This window comes from Vigna unguiculata, chromosome 4 (assembly GCF_037176805.1).
Source record: "Vigna unguiculata cultivar grain cowpea cultivar isolate G323 ecotype 2 chromosome 4, ASM3717680v1, whole genome shotgun sequence".
In the NCBI taxonomy this organism is placed as follows: domain Eukaryota; kingdom Viridiplantae; phylum Streptophyta; class Magnoliopsida; order Fabales; family Fabaceae; genus Vigna; species Vigna unguiculata.
The window spans coordinates 14437215-14459653 of NC_140795.1; the positions used below are offsets into that span (position 1 = coordinate 14437215).

General features: G+C 36.6%; 1 protein-coding gene and 1 pseudogene across 1 annotated transcript; one reads left to right on the forward strand and one right to left on the reverse strand.

Annotated features, from left to right (window-relative positions):
* The first annotated feature begins 11055 nt into the window (after nucleotides 1-11055).
* LOC146886830 (protein TAPETUM DETERMINANT 1-like) lies at nucleotides 11056-11668 on the forward strand. The gene is made up of 2 exons (XM_085672212.1): nucleotides 11056-11113; nucleotides 11361-11668. The coding sequence occupies exons 1-2, from the start codon at nucleotides 11056-11058 to the stop codon at nucleotides 11666-11668; spliced, it is 366 nt and encodes a 121-aa protein (XP_085528338.1).
* Nucleotides 11669-15605: 3937 nt separating this feature from the next.
* LOC146886831 (uncharacterized) lies at nucleotides 15606-16191 on the reverse strand (annotated as a pseudogene).
* Between the last annotated feature and the right edge of the window lie 6248 nt (nucleotides 16192-22439).

Below are 22439 nucleotides of genomic sequence, written 5' to 3' on the forward strand. Positions count from 1 at the left end.
ACCGAGTCAGAAAGGAGTAGAGATAGCCGACTTGATGACGAGGGTACGAGTTCTGGGGTTCTTACAAGTGGGATGCCCATGGAGATTGTGAAGGAGGTTCGAGGGGATCCCCCCGAAGAGTTCGAGAAGAGCAACTGACCAGCGAAAGGCGGCTACGGGTGGGTGGCTGCTGACGTTCGTGATCAATCATCGTTGTTCAGGTGGTCCCGTCTACTGAACTCTTGGTTGAATTGCACACTTGTTATCTCCAAGGGTGTCAGTGGGGATATTGTTTCTCTGGAGAGGGTTAGTGTTATCGACCGGGTATGCCACGGGCAGGAGGGGGCTACCGAAAAGTTTTTCTACATGTATATGTGCCACTTTTCTCAACTTCATGTGCGATTGCCGTTAGATGATTTTGCTATGGGCGTATTGCGAGCGTTGAATGTGGCACCTACACAGCTACATCCGAATAGTTGGGCCTACTTGCAGGCTTTCCGCATTCTGTGCTAGTCCTTATACTTGGAGCCCACTCCTTACGCTTTCTTGTATTTTTACGACACCAGACCTCAGCGGTCGGCTACTTGGCTATCTTTGATAAGTCGTCCTAGCATCAGCAGACTGGATGCCTTCTCCCAGTCTTTCAAGCACTTCAAGGATGGGTACTTCAAGGTCGTCGTCAAGGAAGGAGGCAAAGCTCACTTTTTGAATGCGGATGGGAGTACCAAGTTTCCCTTTAGTTGGACCAGCAATCCCTCCCGGTATAAAGACATGGGGATGGAGGAGTTGTCGGCTGGTGATAAGGAGGTGGTGGGGATGTTGTTGAAGTTTGTCGATAAGTTGCCCACTAAGGGCTTAGTTAGGGTTTATAATCCGGTGCATCCGATAATAGATATCAAAGGTATCTGTTTATTACTTAAACTGTGTTAATAATGCTAAGTTGTTTTGATCCGAGTTGTGATGTGTTAGTGTAGGGCATATGGCGCAGTCTGGAAAGAAGAATATGGCGCTCTTTCAAAAGTTGAGGAAAGAAATGGCCGCTAAGGCCAAGGCGGCTGGGAAGACTGATGTTCCCAACTTACAAGAATCGATGGTGGAGGTGCACGTGCACGGCGGGACAAAAAGGAAGGCTGAGCTTCTGCCTCAACCTGGAAAGGGAAAAGATGTGAAGAAAGTAAGGACGGCCCTGCTTGGAACGGGATCGACTAGTGGAGAGAAGGGGCCGGAAGCTGGGTTGATCGAGCTGCCGGAGATATCCGTGAGGAAGGACATTTCAATTACCCTCCCAGATAACATCGTCAATTCTATTGACAACATGGATGCGGAGCACATTGTGAGAACAATGGTCGAATTTGGAAGCAAGGCCTTAGTCTTGAGCCGGCGTGTGGGGTCGCTTTATAGGAGGGAAGTGAAGGAGGGTGGCCGGGAGAAGGTGGAAGAGTTGTAGGGGAAGGTGGATAAGCTGGAGGAGGAAAAGGTTGCATTGGAGAAGGCAAAGGAAGGCTGGGAAGTGGAGAGGAAAAGGTTGGTAACATGGAGGGTTCGTTGCTTGGACTCTGAGGAAAAGTTGAATAAACGTATAGGGGAATTGGAGGAGGACTACGATGATTTGAAGGACAAGTATGATGGAGCTGTTGGTGAGCTTGATGATCTGAAGAACAACATCATACAAGAGCACATCAATGGTTTTGAGAAGGGATTGCGACAGACGACTTTTTTCCATCCAGATGTGGACATAACAGATTCGAGGTTTGATGTAAATAAGGATGTTATTGACGGGAAGTTGATCCAGGAGGATGAGGAGAGTGGGAATGAGGAGGCGCAGGAGAAGGTGGTAGAGGACGAGAAGAAGGCGGGCGATGCCGAGGAGGTAGCAGCTGATGCAGCAGAATAGGATTTCAGTTTTAATTGATTCGAGAAAATTATGAGCCTATGTCTGTAATATTTGGTATATTTTGTTACATTGGTACATTCTTGCACTTATGTTTAAATGCAATTAAGGTTTTGTATGTTATTGTGTATGTCGGTTTTTGATTATATGTGGTGTATGTGTGACGCAATCGATTGTATGTTAAGGGTGTTCGACCTTGGCCGCTTACTTGGGGTAAGGGTGGGGAAGTTAAACGAATTAAGCACGAGTTAAGGGTGTTCGACCCAGGCTGCTTACTTGGGGTAAGGGTGGGGAACTTAAATGAATTAAGCATGAGATAAGGGTGTTCCACCCAGGCCGCTTACTTGTGGTAAGGGTGGGGAACTTAAACGAATTAAGGATGAGATAAGGGTGTTCGACCCAGGCTGCTTACTTGTGGTCAGGGTGGGGAACTTAAACGAATTAAGCATAAGATAAGGGTGTTCGACCCAGGCCGCTTACTTGTGGTAAGGGTGGGGAACTTAAACGAATTAAGCACGAGATAAGGGTGTTCGACCCAGGCCGCTTACTTGTGGTAAGGGTGGGGAACTTAAACGAATTAAGCACGAGTTAAGGGTGTTCGACCGAGGCCGCTTACTTGGGGTAAGGGTGGGGAACTTAAACAAATTAAGCATGAGATAAGGGTGTTCGACCCAGGCCGCTTACTTGTGGTAAGGGTGGGGAACTTAAACGAATTAAGCATGAGATAAGGGTGTTCGACCCAGGCCGCTTACTTGTGGTAAGGGTGGGGAACTTAAACGAATTAAGCACGAGTTAAGGGTGTTCGACACAGGCCGCTTACTTGGGGTAAGGGTGGGGAACTTAAACGAATTATGCATGAGATAAGGGTGTTCGACCCAGGCCGCTTACTTGTGGTAAGGGTGGGGAACTTAAACGAATTAAAAGGAAAAACACGTAGAAAGTCGTAAAGTAGGGAACCCTTCTTTTTATTTATTGAATAGGGGTGCCTCGTTAAAACCTCCTTGGCCAAAACCCTCCTTAGGGAAAAAAGACCAAGTGAGGAAAAAGAGTACACCCGGGGTTACAAGTATTGGTTCGATTATAATACACATTCAGCTGAAGTAGAACTTGAGGTGGGATACATTCCAAGTGTTAGGAATCTCTTCCCCAGATAATTGTTCTAGGCGATAAGCTCCTCCTCCTACATCTTCTCGTATGCGGTACCGGCCGTCCCAATTGGCGGAGAACTTGCCATCCTTCTTTCTGGCACTGCTAGCCATTCTCCATACTAGGTCCTCCATGACGAATGATCATGGATGTAGTTTTGCATTATATTTCCTGGCAGCTCGCTGTTTGGTAGAAGGTCGAGATGTAAGGCCATGTTTTGGTGGTTGTGGGTTGGGTCGTATAGTTCTCGGTGCAGGGATGGTTCGCCAATTTCTACTGGTATCATGGCGTCTGTGCCGTAGACTATGTTGAATGGGGATTCGTTTGTTGATGATTGGGGGGTGCATCTGTAAGCCCATAGTACTTTTATTAACTCTTCGGGCCATCGGCCTTTGGCGGTATCCAATCTCTTACAAAGCTCTACGAGGATGACTTTATTTGCCGCCTCCGCTTGCCCATTGGTTTGTGGATGTTCTACAGAACTTGTGATGTGCTTGATGCCTAGGCCAGTATAGAATTTGGCTAACTCCTTGTCAATAAATTGTCGACCATTGTCTATGATGATGGTATGTGGTATGCCATATCTACGTATAATATCTTTCCACACAAATTGTTGGACTTGCTGGGTCGTGATGGTAGTTAGGGGCTTGGCTTCGATCCATTTAGTGAAATAATCGACGGCTACAATTAAGAATTTTACCTGCCCCTTGCCGGGTGAAAAGTGGTCGAGGATGTCCATTCCCCATTTAGCGAATGGTCATGGGGACAGTATGTGGTGTAGTTGTTCTTGTTTCTGGTGAATAAGGTTTCCATGTTTCTGACACGGCTTGCATTTCCTGACATGATCCTGGCAATCTGCTTCTATGGTCGGCCAGAAGTATCCAGCTCTGATGACTCTGGTAGCCATGGTGCGTGCACCGGAATGGTAACCACAAATTCCTTCGTGTAGCTCTTTGATGATATATTGGGCTTGCTCTACTCTGACACACTTAAGTAGGGGTTGGCCATATCCGCGTTTGTAGAGGTCGTCTCCTATCATGGTGTATCTGGCGGCCTTAGCCAGCCAAGTTTTGTCCGTGTCGAGGGGGGGTTGCCGGTTTTGAGGTATTGAATGTAGGGGGTGGTCCAGTTTTGGCTTTGGGAGGGGGTGACGTTGTTGGCTGGGGTGTGGGTTAAATTTAGGCAAGTGTGTGTGATGAAAGGTGTGGATAGTGTTTGCTGTAGTAAGGATCGGTTACAGTTTTTGAGCTTGGTGCTGGCCAATTTGGAAAGGATGTCGGCCCTGACATTGTCGGTTCCTGGATGTGTTCGACACAGACTTGTTCGAAGGCGGATTGAATAACTGCACGGACCAGATGGTAATATTATAGAAGGATGGGGTCTTTGATATGAAACTCGTCATTTAGATGACCTATAGTGAGTTTGGAGTCGGTTTTGCACGTTAACTTCTTGACGCCTACTTCACGGGCTAGGGAAAGGCCGGCGAGGATGGCTTTGTATTCGGCTTGGTTATTTGACGTTTTGAAAGCAAAGTGAAGAGATTTTTCGATGAGGATGTCGTTGGGGCCTTCTAAGACGATGCCGGCGCCGACACCCCTTGGATTTGAGGAACCATCTACATGAAGTGTCCACTGGTCCTCAATGGGTGTTTGTTGTAGGTTGTTGACGAAGTCTAAAAGACACTGGGCTTTGATGGGGCCGTGGGGTTCATAGCGGATGTTGAATTCTGACAGTTCCACGACCCATAATGACATGCATCCAGCTAGATCTGGTTTTTGTAATATTTTTTGGATTGGGTAGTCGCTCTTAACGGTTATGGTATGGTTTTGGAAATATGGGCGGAGGCGGCGTGCCGCGTGGACCAAAGATAGGGCCAGTTTTTCTACCATCTGATATCTGGTTTCAAGATCTTGCAGTGTTCTGCTCACAAAATACACAGGATGTTGTGTGCCTTCTATTTCTTGAACAAGCGCAGCGTTGACGGTATAGTCGGTGGTCGTGATGTATACCAGCAGGGGTTGGCTGGTGTTCGGCTTGTGGAGGATAGGTGGGGAGGTTAAGGTTGTTTTGAGTTTTTGGAAGATTTGTTCACAATCATCAGATTACGTGAACCGGGTGGATTTCTTTAGGAGTTGGATTATGGGTTGGGTTTGTTCGGCTAGTTTGGGTAGGAAGCGAGAGATAGCTGTGAGACGGCCCATGAGACGTTGGACCTCCTTAACAGTAGTGGGGCTGTGCATTTCGATGATAGCCTTTCATTTTTCAGGGTTAGCCTCTATGCCGCGTTGGGTTAGCATAAAACCAAGGAATTTGCCCCGGTCAACGCCGAATACGCATTTGTCGGGATTGAGGCGAAGGTTATATTGGCGCAGCGCGGAGAACACTGCTGACAGGTCTTCAGCGTGTTGGTGATGACTTGGGGACTTGACAACCATGTCATCGACGTATACTTCGACACAATGCCCTGTTAAGTGGCTGAACAGTTTGTCCATTAGTCGTTGGTAAGTTGCCCCCGCATTTTTTAGGCCAAAGGGCATGACCCTATAGAAGTAGTTGGCATCATCCGTGATGAAGGCGGTTTTGTGCATATCTGCTGCGGCCATGGGGATTTGGTTATACCCCGAATATGCATCCAAAAAGCTAAGCACCTTGTTTCCTGCCGCGCCGTCGACAAGTCGATCAATGTTGGGTAAGGGGTAGGCGTCGCGAGGGCAAGCCTTGTTCAAGTCTGTGTAGTCTACGCACATACGCCATTTGCCATTGGCTTTATTCACCAAGACAACGTTAGAAAGCCAAGTGGTGTATTGAGCTTCTTCTATAAATCCTGCGCTCAGTAGCTTGTCGGCTTCGACCGTGGCCGCTTGCCGACGTTCTCCACCAAGCTTGCGTTTTTTTTGGGATACGTAGCGGGCTTCTTTATATATGGATAGTTTGTGGGATGCCACCTGGGGGTCTACTCCAGGGAGGTCGGCGGCTGACCAGGCGAAAAGATCTGTGTTGTTGATGAGGATAGGTGTGATGGTGGCACGCTCGTCAGAGTTTATTTAAACCGGTGCCTAGGTTAATAGAGTGACCATTGGGAAGCTCTAGAGGAGTGGTGTCCTCAACTGGTTCGAGGCGGACATCCCGGCCTATTCTGGGGTCAAGGTCCTTGCCGGATAGGGCTATGCTGGAACCAGGGGGTCGTTCGATATGGTTGGTTTGTTGGATTGGGAGTTGTGGTCGCAAGCTAGCCATGTAGCATTCGCGTGCCAAGCGCTGGTCGTAGTGTATGGTGAGGATGTCGCCGGATGGGGCAGGGAATTTCATGGCCAGGTGAGGGGTGGAGACGACTGCGCCAAGGGTATTGAGGGAAGGACGGCCCAGGAGGATGTTGTAAGATTGTGGCGCATTGACGATAAGGAAGCGGATTGGGATGGTTTTGGTTTGGGTTCCATCCCGAAAGACGGTGTGGAGGTCTATGTAGCCCCGGGTGGATACCTGTTCGTCGGAAAAGCCGTATATTGGCTCGTCATATGGGACCATGGCGGTGTCAGGGAGTTGCAGTTTTTGGTAAGTGGCCCAGTAGAGGATATCAACAGAGCTGCCCTGATCAACAAGGACTTTCTTAACAACAAAATTCTCGATTTCGACAGTGATGACCATGGGGTCATCTTGTTGGTGGTTGAGGCCGTGGAAGTCATCATCTGTGAATACAATAGGAGGCATACGGCGTCTGTGGTGGGAATGGGTGATGTGGTTGATGGATTGTATAAAGCGGAGGTGTCTTTTTCTGGCAGAAGAGGTGGAGCCTCCGCTTGCGAAGCCACCAGAGATGGTGTTAATGGTGCCTCGTAAGGGGGGGTCGGTAGGGGTGATGTTGGTGCGGGCAGGCTCTAGTTGTTGATTGTTGGGTTGGGCGGGGTGGCTGTTGTGATGGGAGTCATTTGGTGGGCGTCTGTGGTCAGGTCGCGGGGGGTGACGGGATCGAGAGGAGGAGGAATGGTCATCTCTAAGGATGAAGCGGCGAAAGTGGCCAGCACAGACTAGTTCTTCTATTTTATCCTGGAGTGCTTTGCATTCTTCTGTAGTGTGGCCATGGTTGCGGTGGTAACGGCAATATTTGGTCATGTCGGCGTTGGGGGGTGTGGTTGTCTTGCGTGGTGGAGGGATTAGATCGGCTTGGAGGGCTTCGTCCAGAATGCGGGAACGGACTACGGTAAAGGGAGCGTATCTGGTGAAGCGAGGTTGGCGGGGTTCGCGTGGGCAGGTATCAGGGCGTGGGTTAGGTTGTGGGGTGGGGTTGGCGGTGGTGGCTGTGTAGTCGTTGCAGAATTTGGTGTGAAGTGTTTGCATTTCCTCCATGCGGACATAGTCGGCTGCACGCAACTTGAGTTCGTGCATGGAGACAGGTGGGTGGAGATAGACGTTGTTGACGAAGGGGCCGGGTTGTAGGGTAAGAGTCATGCACTGGAGAATCATCTCCTGGTTGAGGTGTGGTGTACGAAGGGCGGCTTAACTGAAGCGATCGATGAACGCTTTGAGTGGTTCGTTAGGTTCTTGTCAGATGCCCAGGAGGGATATGGTGGTGGTTTGATGGGGACGGCTGCCGGCGAAGTGGGTGGAAAACATGTGGGAGAGGATGTCGAAATTGTCGATTGAGTAGGGCGGAAGAGTTGTGAACCATTCTAGGGCAGGGCCTTTGAGGGTGGTGGGGAAAGCTTTGCAAAAGACTGCGTCTTGAGATGTGTACAAGGCGACATGGGTGATATAGACTTTAAGGTGCTCGTCAGGGTCGGTTTCGCCAGTATAGCGATCCAGGGTAAAAGGTTCCCACTGGGCTGGGAGAGGGGTGTTGGTGATAAAGTTCGTGAATGGGTGACGGCGTCTGGGCTGGTGAGGAGGGAGCACGTGAGGTGGAACGGGGTGGTTGATCATAACGGGAAAGGTGGAGATGATGTTGTGAGGGGGAATGTGGGTTGTGGGAAGGTATTTTGGGTTATAGGGTGGAATATGTGTGGTGTGTAGGGTGGTGGGTATGTTGTAGGGGATCTGGGTGGTAGGAAGGGTGGCGGCGGGGGTTGGGAGTGCGGTAAGCCCTGGTTGACCAGATGGAAAGTGATGGGGATGGGTAGAGGTAATGGGTGTCTGTTGGGTGGTGGTGAAGGTGTGAGGGGTGGGATTGTATTCACTTTCTTCCTTTGTTGGCTGGAAAGCCGGAGACTTCACAACTTCAGAGGTTTCTTTGGCTTTTCCCTTCAGATTGGGATCAGCCTCGATCCTTCGCCTGAGGCGAGAGTTTTCTTGCCTCAATGCCTCCATTTCTTCAGCACTGCGTTTCTTCAAATCCACGAGTTTTTGTTGCATCTTTGCTTGGCCGTCTAGGATGGCGGCCAGATCAGGGGTGACGCCAGGAGGTCCAGAGGGACCAGCATCCGCTTGCTTGTTTACTCCAGCTTTGCTACGGGTGGAAACCATCTTCAGAGAAAAACGAGTACTAAAGGTTTTCGTCTCGTGCCCCACGGTGGGCGCCAATTGTTCCTGCAGAGAACAAATAAGATGAGTTAGGCACAAGCATCACCTTACCATGTAGACCGCTATCTCTTTGGTTGGTTTCTCCCCGGTTGATACATGTCAGCTTGAACCCAGGAGGGGTTACCTACAGAAGAGTCTCCGAAGCTCAAGTAAGTCAAAGCTCTTAGAGAGTCAAATCAATGATTAATGAATGCGTACCTTTAATTACTGGGGTCCATGCGTATTTATAGAGCATTAATTATGTCTGATTATCTCATGGGTCGGGCCTTGACTTGGGTCCTAGCTTGGGCCATGAGTGGGCCTGGGCCCTAACCCAGGCCCTTAAGACCTATTGAAGGTGGGGGCTTCTATTTTACTAAGTCTATTAGAGTTGTCGACCTAGAGTAGGCGGCCTGGACCGGCTACCTACCTTGACGACTTATATTGGTTATACGAGGTGTAGGTCATTCTTTCAGATGTATAGGTTAAAACCGGTACAAGTTAGGCTAACTCGGCCTAGGCTGGATACTTGGCTGCCTTGATATATACATTGTTTACTTATTTGGTCGAGTTTGGCTAGGTGTGATACAGAAACAATAACAAAAAGAGTAATTAAATCAAACATTTATTAAAATATTTTTTATTTTCTTCTATCATTGGCTTTTAAAATTTTGACAAAATTGTACTGATCTCTCACTATCATATGTTTTTTTTTTGAAGAAAAAATGAAGTTAGACACATATTCATTATGTTTGCTCTCATTTCTCATCTGTTTCCTTCATTTCTCGAAGAAAGAAAAATGTAACTCTCTCTTGTTTTACTTGATGATAAAATATTACTTTAATAGTTATTAAAATTATTTTTTATCTCATGAGCCTTTTGTATACTTACTTTGTATGATTATAGAAGAAAAAAAATCATGTATTATATGTTTTTTTATAACCGATTTTTAACTGTGACTTGATTATAATATATTTTTCTTCTAATATTTATGTCTCTCAATATTTTATTAGATTATGTAAATTATTTTTTATTATATTTAAAAAAAAGCATATCAGTGAAGAATAAAATAATAAATTTATTTTGTAGGAGTAATAAAAGGGAAGCTACACATGAAGATGAAAACAAGTTAAATTATATTTCTTCACATCTTTTAAAGTATTTAAAGCATTATACTAATAATCCAATCTAACGATCCAATTGTTTTATAGAAGAGTCATTTTTTAAAGTGTTATATTCAATCAAATGATCAAAAAATTATATTATTCTAACCCCTCAAAAACTCTTGATCAAGATCCGCCATTGTTTATACCTTCTATATTTGCATTTCTTCATTTCGTGACCATTGAAATCCTTAAAACAAAAACAATTTATTTCATCTCAACATCTTCTTTCTTCAAGGAGGAATGTTCTGACTAAATCTTCAAGGCAATCTTCATGTTATTTTTTCTTAAAATTCTTTTATCATGAAAAAAAATACATATTAGTCCTCTATCAATGCAAACAAAATATTTCTATATAAAAAATAAAAGCAATCGTTGACAATTTAGAGAAATTTTTATTTCAACATATTTAATTTAATTATTTAATGTTTTGATTTTGATTTGATTATCTAGAAACATGTTTAACATTGAAACTTGTTCGTTTCTTTTAATACATAAATTAAACAAGTTATAAATATTTAGAATAGGAAAAATAATTAAAATGTTAGCATCAAAATGCGCAAAACAATGTCTCATAGTCATCTCATCAGTTTAATTAAACTGTCTAATCATATTGAATCATCTGATCAATACTAATGCGAACTTGATAGTAATACAATAATAATAAAATTACTAAATTTTTATAATTAATTTTATTTATTCTTTTAAGTTTGATTGGATCTATTTTTATTACATTAATAGAATTTATCATATCAAATATTAATTGCATTTATATTAATTTTTATTACTAGATTTTTATAATTATGGATAATTCTAATTTATATTACATTAATTGCAGTAACAATAAAAGTAATAAATACATATAATTATTATTATTTATTATTTTAATTTTAATTGGAGTAATTTTTATTACATTAATTGTATTTATAAATTTAAGATTCATTTATATTAAATTTTCAATTAATATTTATAATTATTAATTTTTTTTATTGTAAACATAACTGCATATATTTTTTTTACATTTATTGCATTTATATTTTTAAAATTAATTTCATTCATGTTAATTTTTCAAATGATTTTTAAAATTTATAATTATGGACAACTATAATTTATATTACATTAGTTGCATTAACAATAAAGTACATATAATTAATATTATTTATTATTTTAATTTTAATAAAAGTTATTTATTATATTAATTGTATTTATAAATTTAAGATTCATTTATATTAATTTTTCAATTAATTTTTTAATTATGGACAATTAATATTTATATTTTCATATCAATCGAAACTTCTTTAAATACGAATAACATTAAATACATGAAACTATCTTCTTTCAAGGATTTGTTTTTGTTTCATTAGAAAAGAGTCTTACAAGTCAATGATGATAACGCTCAAGCACCTCGTTTTCATGTTCTTTCTTAGTCTTGTTACCAAAGGTATATTTTATTACATTTAATATATATCGTAAATTTTCTTTGTCTTGTTGTCATTATTACAGCTAGAGGGTGATTGGGTATGTCATTGTCACCACAAAACTTCAACTTTCTTTGACTTTCATACATATAATGGCACCTTAAACAAAGGAAAAAATCAAGAGAGATAATTTTAACCGTCATCGTGAACTTCAACATTTTTTATATCACTAATATTCTCTCTTATGCATGTGCTTGTTGCATTTTGCAGGTTCTAGTTATTGTAACTTGAACAACATCAACATCGTGACAACAAGAAGTGGGAGAACAATACCTGGAAAGCCTGAGTGGAATGTAGTTGTGACAAACAACTCTAATTGCGCACAAAGCCAAATAAAATTGCAATGCAAAGGGTTTCAGAGTACAGAAATTGTTAGTCGATCAATTCTTTCCATTCAAGAAGACACTTGTCTCCTTATCAATGGCAATCCTTTGAAGGGGTTTGGTAGTGTTAGTTTCTCCTATGCTTGGGATCCTCCTTTTTTACTCATGCCTCTGACCTCTCATACTACTTGCTGATAAAGGTTTCTCAAGAGAGTCTACGGAATACAAATAATAATAATAAAAGTAGTAGATAATAGTTGTAGGGTATTTTGTTTTTCATCCCTTCAACTAGGTTCTTTTAAAAATGATGTTGGTGTTGTTTCTTTCTAAATTCAAGTCTACTTAATTTTCAAATGATTCTTCACTTCTTAATAATATGAATAATTCTAATAATTTTATAAATTCAAAAGTTATTTATATCGTTAATGAAATGTTTTTAAAATTAAATAATAACTATTTTTTTCTAACTTTTTAAAAAATTAATCATTTGACAAAAAACCATAATACACCGATAGACCATAAAATATAGATGTTGAATAGGGATGGCAACGGGGCGGGGCGGGGACGGGTTTCGCTATCCCATACCCATCCCCGCATAAAAAATTCATCCCCATCCCCATACCCAAACCCAACGGGTATCAAACTTTTTTCCCATCCCCATCCCCACCGGGTAACGGGTATAATCTCGTACCCATACCCGTGTTCTAACTACTTCAATATTAATTTTTATAAAAGAAAAAAAATTACGGTAAAGAAAACATAATATTATGAAATATTCAATATTAGGAGGATTTTCTTCGATGCCAAATACCTTAAAATAAATTATAATTGTTTACATTTTATATTAGAATACCATATAAAATTTCATGTGAACCAAAACATTTATTAAATTTGCAAACTATAACATTGATGAACTTAGTTGATAAAATTAAAAAATATTTCAAAAAAAATATAAAAGGAAAACAAATATTCAAATTAAAATATATTTTAAATGTTTGTTTACTTCAATTTTTTTAAATTCTAATGAATCTCTTTTTTATACACTAATAAAAGTTATAATATATTACTTGATCAAAATGACACAAAGAACAAATAATAAACATAATAATAAAAGAAAAACAAATATTCAAATTAAAATATATTTTAAATGTTTGTTTACTTCAATTTTTTTAAATTATAATAAATCTCTTTTTTATACATTAATAAAAGTTATAATACATCACTTGATCAAAATGACACAAAGAACAAATAATAAACATAATAATAAAATTTTGACATAGATTTTGTATCTTTTGAACTTCAATATATGTTAGATAGTGACGAAAAAATATTCATAGCAATTACATTAAATTTTTATATTGTAGTAAATAAAAGTTATTTATACAATTAAAGTGAAAAAAATTACAGTATGATTAATAGTGAGTTATAAAATAACAAATAATTAGATAGAATATATCGAAATATTATTCTACATGATGAAAATAAACAATAAATAAAAATATTAAAAAACTAACAAATGTGTGTTTTAGAAATAATTTGAGAGACTATCGAAAGAAATCGCACAAAGGAAATCAAATATATAATTAAGGTATGATAAAATGAAAAATACCTTAGAGAACTAATTATTAAATTACGTTTGAAGTGGTTAAAATTAAATAGAAATATCATTAGTGACCAAAAAATTTGTCATTAAATTACAAATAAATTAGTAATTAAATTGGTCACTAAATCAAGTATCGATTCGATCATTGAATCAGTCACTAATTTAGTCATTGATTCAGACAATAAATCAACTACTACCACCAATGACGAAAAATAATGACTGATATGGGTTACTAACTAAATCAGTCACCATTTAATGTTTTTTTTGTAGTGAATTATCATATACTATTCCTAAATATCATTATATATATATATATATATATAATTTTAACCACTTCAAACAGAATTTAAAGTGAAAAAATTACATTATGATTAATAATGAGTTATAAAATAAAAAATAATTAGATAGAATATATCGAAATATTATTCTACATGATAAAAATAAAAACAATAAATAAAAATATTAAAAAACTAACAAATGTGTGTTTTAGAAATAATTTGAGAGACTATCGAAAAAAATCACACAAAGAAAATCAAATGTATAACTAAGGTATGATAAGACGAAAAATATCTTAGAGAACTAAGAAAACTTTTCAAATATCAACATGTATACTTAATGGTTGAAAAATAACAAAAATTATTTTAATGAAACAAAAGAGTTCTTCAAATTAAATAAAAATTAATAATAATAATAATAATAAGTAAAGAATTTTTTTTATATTACCTTAAATTGAGAGTATAAACATTCTCATGTGAAAGGAAAATTTATAATAAATAAAAATATTAAAAAATAATATAAATATTCAAATGTGAGGCATAATATTTTTTTTTATTAACATACATCATTTTAACATAATTACATAAAGGTTATGATAAGATAAAAAATATATTGGAGATGAGAATGACTTTCATGACAAATGAAATAATTAAAAGAAAAAACAATAGAAAAAAAAAATATATATATATATATAGGAGTTACTTGATTAATTGTGAATATTTTAATAATTTAAACGAGAATGGAGATATGGCGGGGACGGGTATTATGGCGGGTATATGTACATCCCCATACCCATCCCCATACCCAACTGAAAAAGTCGGGGATTCCCCATACCCATACCCATACCCAGTCAATGCGGGGATTCCCCGTAAAAACGGGGACGGGTTCGGACAATACCCACGGAGACGGGTTTATTTGCCATCTCTAATGTTGAATTCATAAAACGTTTATAAAGTTTATCTAAATAGTCTTTTTAATACTTTTAACGACATATGTTTAAATTGGATTTTTTGAACTTCTTTTTCTCAAACTTTCACGATTAATTCTATTTGCTTTATCATTATGGTTATTAGAAACAATTAAATACTAAATAAAAATAATTATATATGTGTAAATATCTGTAAAAAATAAAGAGGCCAGATTTTAAATATAAATATCATAACTTTATTTGATAAATAATAATAACACAAGGAACATGTTTGAACATTTTTTTCATAAATATTGAAAAGATTTTCTATAAATTGAAATTAGTATACACATTAATTAATTATAAACAGTACTTTCGCATAAATTTTTTATGCTTTTATTTTTAATTTATATATACTTTACTTTTAACTTAAAAAAAAGTTAATTTATATATATTTTATATAAATTATAGTTATGTTTAATTATTAATTTGGTCTAAAATTAAAAAGGACCAAATTGCAACAATTTTAATATAAAAGGATTAAATTGAATCAAAATTATAAATATGATGGAAAATAAATTGAATCATAATTATAAATATCGAAACTAAATATAATTAATTACTCTTTTGTAAGTTAAAAATAAAGTAGGTATAAATTAAAAATAAAAGCATATAAAAGTTATACAAGAGTACTCTTTATAAGTAATTAATGTATAAACTAACTTTAATTTAGAAAACATTTTTATTTTTACTTATATAAAAATATTTGTGAAGAAAATGGTAACATGTGTCCTCTTTATTTTATATATATATATATATATATATATATATATATATATATATATATATATATATATATAATTATTTTGATTTAGTATTTCATTGTTTTACATAACTATAATGATAAAGCAAATAGAATCAATCGTGAAAGGTTGAAAAAAAAAGGTTAAAACAATCCAATTTAATCATGTCATTAAATATTAAAAAGGCTATTTAGATAAATTTTATAAACGTTTTATGAATTCAATGTTATATTTGACGGTGGTCTATCAGTGTATTATGGTTTTTTGTCATATGATTAATTCCTTAAAAAAATCAGAAAAAATAGTTATTATTTAATATTGAAAATATTTCTTTAACAATATAAATAATTTCCTGAATTTATAAAACTATAAGCATTATTCATAATATAAAGAAGTGAAGAATAATTTTAAAATTATGTAGACTTGAATTTAAAAAGAAAAAAAATTCAAGCATCATATTTTCGAAAAAACTAGTTGAAGGGATGAAAAGAAAAATACCCAAGAACTATTATTATTTGTAATCCTTTAACTCTCTTGAGAAAATCAGCAAGTAGTATGAGATGTCAGAGGTTTGAGAAAATAAGGAACATCCCAAGTATAGGAGAAGCTAACATTACCAAAATCTTTCAAAGAATTGTCATTGATTAGGAGGCAAGAGTTGGCTTGAAGGATAAGAATTGATGGACTAACAGTTTATGTAGTCTGAAACCCTTGACATAACAACTTTATTTGGCTTTGTGCGCAATTACAGTTGTTTGTCACAACCACATTCCACTCAGGCTTTCCAAGTATTGTTCTCCCACCTTTTGTTGTTGCAATGTTGATATTGTTCAAGTTACAATAACTGATTCCTACAAAATTAATGCAACAAGCACATGCATAATGAGATAATATTGGTGATATAAAAACGTAGAAGTTCATGATAGATAAAATTATCTCTCTTGATTTTGTCTTTTATTTAAGGTGTCATTATGTATGAATTTCAAAGAAAGTTGAAGTTTTATGGTGACAGTAACAGGTCTAATCACCTTGTAATGACAAAAAATTTATAATAAATGAAATAAAATATACCTTTGGTAACAAAACTAAGAAAGAGAATGGAAATGAGGTATTTGAATGTTGTCATCATTCTTGGTGAGTGATTTGTAGGACTTTTTCTCTAATGAAACCAAAACAAATCTTTCAAAGAAGATAGTTTCATAGTTTCATGTGTTTTATGTTGTTCATATTTAAAGATGTTCGGACTGACATGAAAATATAAATATTAATTGTCCATAATTATAAATACAATTAATGAAAAAGAAGTAAGTGCAATTAAAATAAAAATAATAATAATATTAATTATATGTATTTATTACTTTGTTACTATTACCCTCTACACTCTTATGAGATGCAATTAATGTAATATAAATATTAATTGTCCAAAATTATAAAAATTAATTAAAAATTAATATAAATTAAATTACTTTTGAATTTAAAAGTGCAATTAATTTAATAAAAATATAAGCAATTACGCTAAAATATAATAAATAAAATTAATTATACATATTTAGTGTAACACCCCATTTAATTAATAACTCTAATTAAAAGAAATGTCACCCATGAAAGTATAATAAGCAAGGTTCTAGAGTATAAGCGTTACTCCTTACAGTTATCCCAAAAGGAACCAGGAATGAACTAGGGCACACCACGATGCCAGTAACAAAGTATAGTAAAGGATCAACAGTAATTCAAAATAAAGCCTAGAGGCAAGACAATACATGGGCCACAACCCTAAAAGAAGACATAAACGAGCGAAAACCAATCTAGAGGACTATGCAGCAGAATCACCATTTCCATGTTGACCACGCGGAGTTCTCGCATCTACTCACATCAATAAATTGATGATGATGGCAAAAAGAGAAAACCACACACACAGGACATACAACAAGCAAAAAGGGTAAGTTAGAGTAGGAAATGATTTATGATGCAGTTACATACACTTTCATAGTCCAAAATACATATATCAACCAATCATGTTATGACTTCCAGACAATACACTAAGACTCAAGACACGACTTATCTGGATACATATAATTAGTCGGATTCAGCGGATGCTTGCACTTGTGGTGGCCTTTACTGCTCTACCGAGCTAATTATTCCAGTGTTTCATCCCCCCCACACAAGGTTAGCCCTTAAAGCGTTCCTGGCCTCCTGCTACTTTCACCACTTGAGTCAGTACGCTCTATGTGAGACTAACTGACTCTTTAGAGTGTCAGGATGCAATCATTTTCATCAGCAAAAGGTAATCATTTTCATTTTTCATCACAAAAAAGACATCACTCTATTTTCTTGTTGCACAACATAGAGCAATGGCCAAAATAAAGGTAAGGAAAATGTGATTTTGGAATAAAAGCCAACAATTTTCTCATGAAACCCTTTTTAAAAATAAGAGGCATTATTTCTTTGTTATTTTCTTCAAATATATTTTCCTATTAATCGATCGAGGTCGTAGCCAACCAAATTAAACAAATTAAAATGCAGTACTTAGGAGTTAACCCAAGGTCATCTCCAAGTGACCAATCCTTTCATTCAAAGGTTCCAAATTCAAGAAAAGGGGGGGGGGGGGGGGGGGGGGAGTGGTAGATTCAAAAAACACACTAGTGCAGAAAATGCCCATTACATCGGTTATTTTGGGCTTATTACATCGGTCTTATCACCGATGTGGTATCCCCCGATGTAGTAAGTGTTTGATATATTACATCGGTCCCTGAAACCGCTGTAATATATGTAACAATTAACTCAGTGGAACTATAACCGCTGTAAGCACTTTAAAAATAAGAAAACAGAGCCTTAACATATTATACCGGTTAATGTATGAACCGCTGTAATACATGGGTACTATTACATCAGTTATTATCACAAGCTAATTTGTTTTGGGAACTATCCAATAACCTACAAAAGTCATAACAATCTAGATTCCATACAATTCAAATTTTCGTTTCCTAAGATACAATCATTTACTAAAGCCTATCAAAACTATTAGGCTAAATGTTAAAGTTACAAAATACCTTAAATATCCAAAATAAAACATTTCTAATGGCTATCAAAACTAATGTTTTAGCCTAAAAAAATATCTTGCCTATTCCTTGCAAATTTCTTCAACTTTATCTTTACCCAATGGCTCGACTCCATCTAAAACCTGAAATATGGAATATATTAATTATGGTGTATCATAGGAAGCAAATTTAAACATCAATAATTGAATTAACTCTTACATCGGCCCATGAATCAACAATGGTAGCACGAGCTATAGTCCACATCCAATGAATAACGTAGTATCCACACTCAAAGCTTCCACACTGCCTAAATTTATGTAATTAATATATGAAGAACTAAGACATTTTAGTTAATAATATTTAGATTCAATGCAAAGTACATGTGTTAGGATAAATCCAATCAATATGAGATGAAAATGCAGTGGATTTACCATCTAAGACACCACTTACATTAATAGCACTAAAATAAAAGTCATTAGTAATTTACAATATAATCATGATAAAACACATTACATTTGTAATGAACACATACCTTTGTATTAAAGTTTTCATTTCTTTGCTTGGTTTCTTGTGCAATGAACAAAACCATACTACAATACTGTTTATGGGGCAAATAATAATCAATTGCCAATGACACCTGGTAAATAAGAATTTTAGTTAGTGATATGAAATTAGTTAGATAATAACTAAAGTAAGAGTCCAACTTACCCTTCAATATAAGGGGCGATGTAAGTTCTTTTCTTGGATTCGTGAATCCATCATTGAATATATCTTTGAGTGTTCATTGATCTATTCCTAGACTTTTGTATAATTTGAGGATCAAGGAAACCATAAATATCATTATGCCCCGCATTGACAATTAATTCATTTAGATACCTACATTCATACAAATTTAGAAGGCTAAGGTTGAGTCATAGGTGCCGCAGAAGTGTTGGGTTGAGGACATGATCCAAAATATTGTCTCACACCCACACCTAAACCAGCAGTACGCACACGACCAGGGTGTTCTTCTGTACCAATAGCAGTGGTCAATATGTCACGACGACCTTGAGAGACAAAATTACCTTGTGAACTTTGTTCTATAAGTTCATCCTGTAAAAAAGAATACATTGTCACTTATAATACAAATTACAATAAATAATTGCTACATCATCTCCATTGTAACTTATAATTCTTTTAACAATCATCATTGATTTCTTACATGTCATTTGTCCTCATGCTTTTGTACGAGCCATCTTCCATATCTCATGTCGGCTAGAAGGAGATGGAGGAGAAGGAACTTCTTCAGCAACAGCTATGTCCATTTGTTTCTTTAACTTCTCTTTCATCATTCTCTTTTCCAATAAGTCATATCCTCCTCTAGAAAGTCTGTGAGGAGTAGCATTATTTTGTTGGATAGCTTAAGTTTTCTTTCTCTTTTCCCGTTAAAGAAACAATATTCATAAATAGTGAATGACCTATGACTTTATCAAAGTGTAACGTCAACAAAAAATATACCTACCAAGAAGGATCCAATCGAGTCTGAACAAACAATTGCCATGTCTCCTCATCTATGCCATACATTTCATAAGGTCTTTTGTCTTTACATTTTCCAAAGACGTAAAAGCTAGTCAAATTAGTCTTGAATTGTCTCATTTTTGAGGCTACTGATGACATTATCTTACTCCTTATGGAATTGGAAGTTTCAAACTCAAAGTTTGACTACAAAATAAGAGATTGGTCATATTAAAAAAGAAATTGTTAACTATAACAAATACAACAAACTTTAATACATAACATCGAAACCTAACCTATTTCTATTGTGGAAGAGTTAAAATGTTCTCTCATATTCCTTCATTATGATCATTACGTGTAGCATGAACTTCATCATTATCAACTTCATCATTCATTTGAGGTATTCGCCTTAACAATGAAGGAGTATCTATAAGATTCAGTGTAGACTCATCATGATCATTACCATCATGCTTAACTATTCCTTGAAGAACAATTGACCATCTCTCATTTGAAGGATCATTGACGTAAAAAACTTGTTTTGCTTGGTATACCATGATAAAAAGATCTTCCTTATAAGAAAATTTCTTAAGATCAATTAGAGTAAATCCCAACTCATCAACATGTACTCATGTATTGATATCAACCCATTTGCACTTAAATACAGGTACTCTAAATTTGATATAATCCACCTCCCAGATTTCTTCAATGACACCATAGTAACTTATAGAAGCCATAACAGGATTATTGTCTTTTGAAATAGAAAATTGCATTGATTCTGCTTCAAGGGTCACACCACTATTTTGCATAGTACTTTTGTCCTCTTCCGCCTTTGTATAAAAAGACAACACATTAATGTCATATCCGGTCCATGTTATAACATCAAAGTTCGTTCCTCCAGCTAACCATTTTAAATGCTCAAAATCACAATCTGCTTGACTAATTGTTTCTTTAAACCATTTCTTCAAAGTCTTGTTATGTTCAATCAACAACCACTTTTCATTTACCCGAGGATTCGTTGACTTCAACAAGCTTTTATATGAGTCAATGTAAGGGATAACATCATCAGTATTATTCAATATATAGAAATGTGCCTGGAGGACTTCATGTTAATCTTTTCGAACAACCTTTACACCCTGTGTGCCTTTACCTTCATTTCTTCCTTCATGTCTTGACTTTGGAATGCCAATGAATTCGACATCTGACAAATATTTTGTACAAAACTCAATTGCTTCCTCAGCAATATATCTCTCAATAATAGATTCTTCTGGTCGATAAGGATTCTTCACAGACCCCTTTAATATCTTCATATATCGCTCAACTAGGTACATCCATCTTATAAACACAAGGCCACATATAGCCACTGGGAGAAGTCGTTGCATGAGAACATGGTAGTCATGAGATTTGAAGCCAACAAGTTTCAAATCTTCCATTGAAACAAGACTCTTAATATTTGAAGAGTATCCTTATGGTACTTTCATTTCATAGAGGCATGCACAAAAGCTTTTCTTCTCGACTTTTGACAAAGTATGACATGCTGGAGGCAAATAAGTCCTTTTACCATAAGCTTGTGGTTGTAACTCCAAGCGAAGACCCATCTCAACTAAATCTTTACGAGAATTTACATCATCCTTTGTTTTCCCTTTAATGTTAAGCAATGTCCCAATTATACTATCACAAACATTCTTTTCCACATGCATTACATCAATACAATGCTTGACATCTAATTTGGCCCAATATGGAAGTTGAAAGAATATTGAGTTTTTCTTCCATATGTTTTTCATGATAGGTTTCTTTAGTATTTTTCCAAATGTGACATTGACTTGACACACTCGCTCATAAACTTCTTCTTCATTTAAGGGTGGAGGTGAAATTTTATCCTCTTGGTATCCATGGAAAGCCTTTTTCAACCTACGATATGGGTGATTACGTCTTAGAAATTTTCGATGACCAATGTAACATGTCTTCCTGCCATGTTTTAGTTGATGATAACTTGTGTTTTCTTCACATATCGGACAAGCATAATGTCCCTTCACACTATAACTGCTCAAGTTTCCATATGCCGAAAAGTCATTAATTGTGCAAAATAACAAAGCTCGTAGATTGAAATTGTCATTTCCATATGCATCAAACACCTTCACTCCTTCATCCCACAACAATCCCAAATCTTCTATCAATGGAGTTAGGTAAACACCAATATCATTTCCTAGTTGATTTGGACCTGATATCATCATTGATAACTTTAAGGCAAGTTGTAAATGATCAACAAAACAATCCACAAACTATGCTTGCTACTTAAACTACCGTAAGGATTCATCCCATCTGTTGCAAGACCAAGCCTCAAATTTCTTGGATCACTCCCAAATTGTGGATAGTGAGTATCAATTTTCTTCCATTGAGGTGAGTCAGCTGCGTGTCGTAACAATCCTTCACTCTTTCTTCCAATTGCATGCCAAACAAGGTTTTTTGCATCATTAACATTGGCAAATAAACGTTTAAATTGTGGTATGATTGGAAGATACCATTACACTTTTGCAGGAGGACCCTTCTTCATGTTATCTTCATCTACATCATCATCCTTCACTTTGAATCGTGATACCCCACATCTTGAACACTTAGTCAATGTTTCAAACTCTTTTCTATATAATATACAATCATTTGGACAAACATGTATTTTCTGGTACTCCATACCCATTGGACATAGTATCTTCTTTGCCTCATAGTGCCGAGTCGATAACATATTCCCCTCTGGGAGCATTTCATGCAATAATTCAAGCAATTCACTGAAACTTCTATCAGTCCACCCATTTCTTGCCTTGATGTTAAATAATTTTAATATTGCTGACAA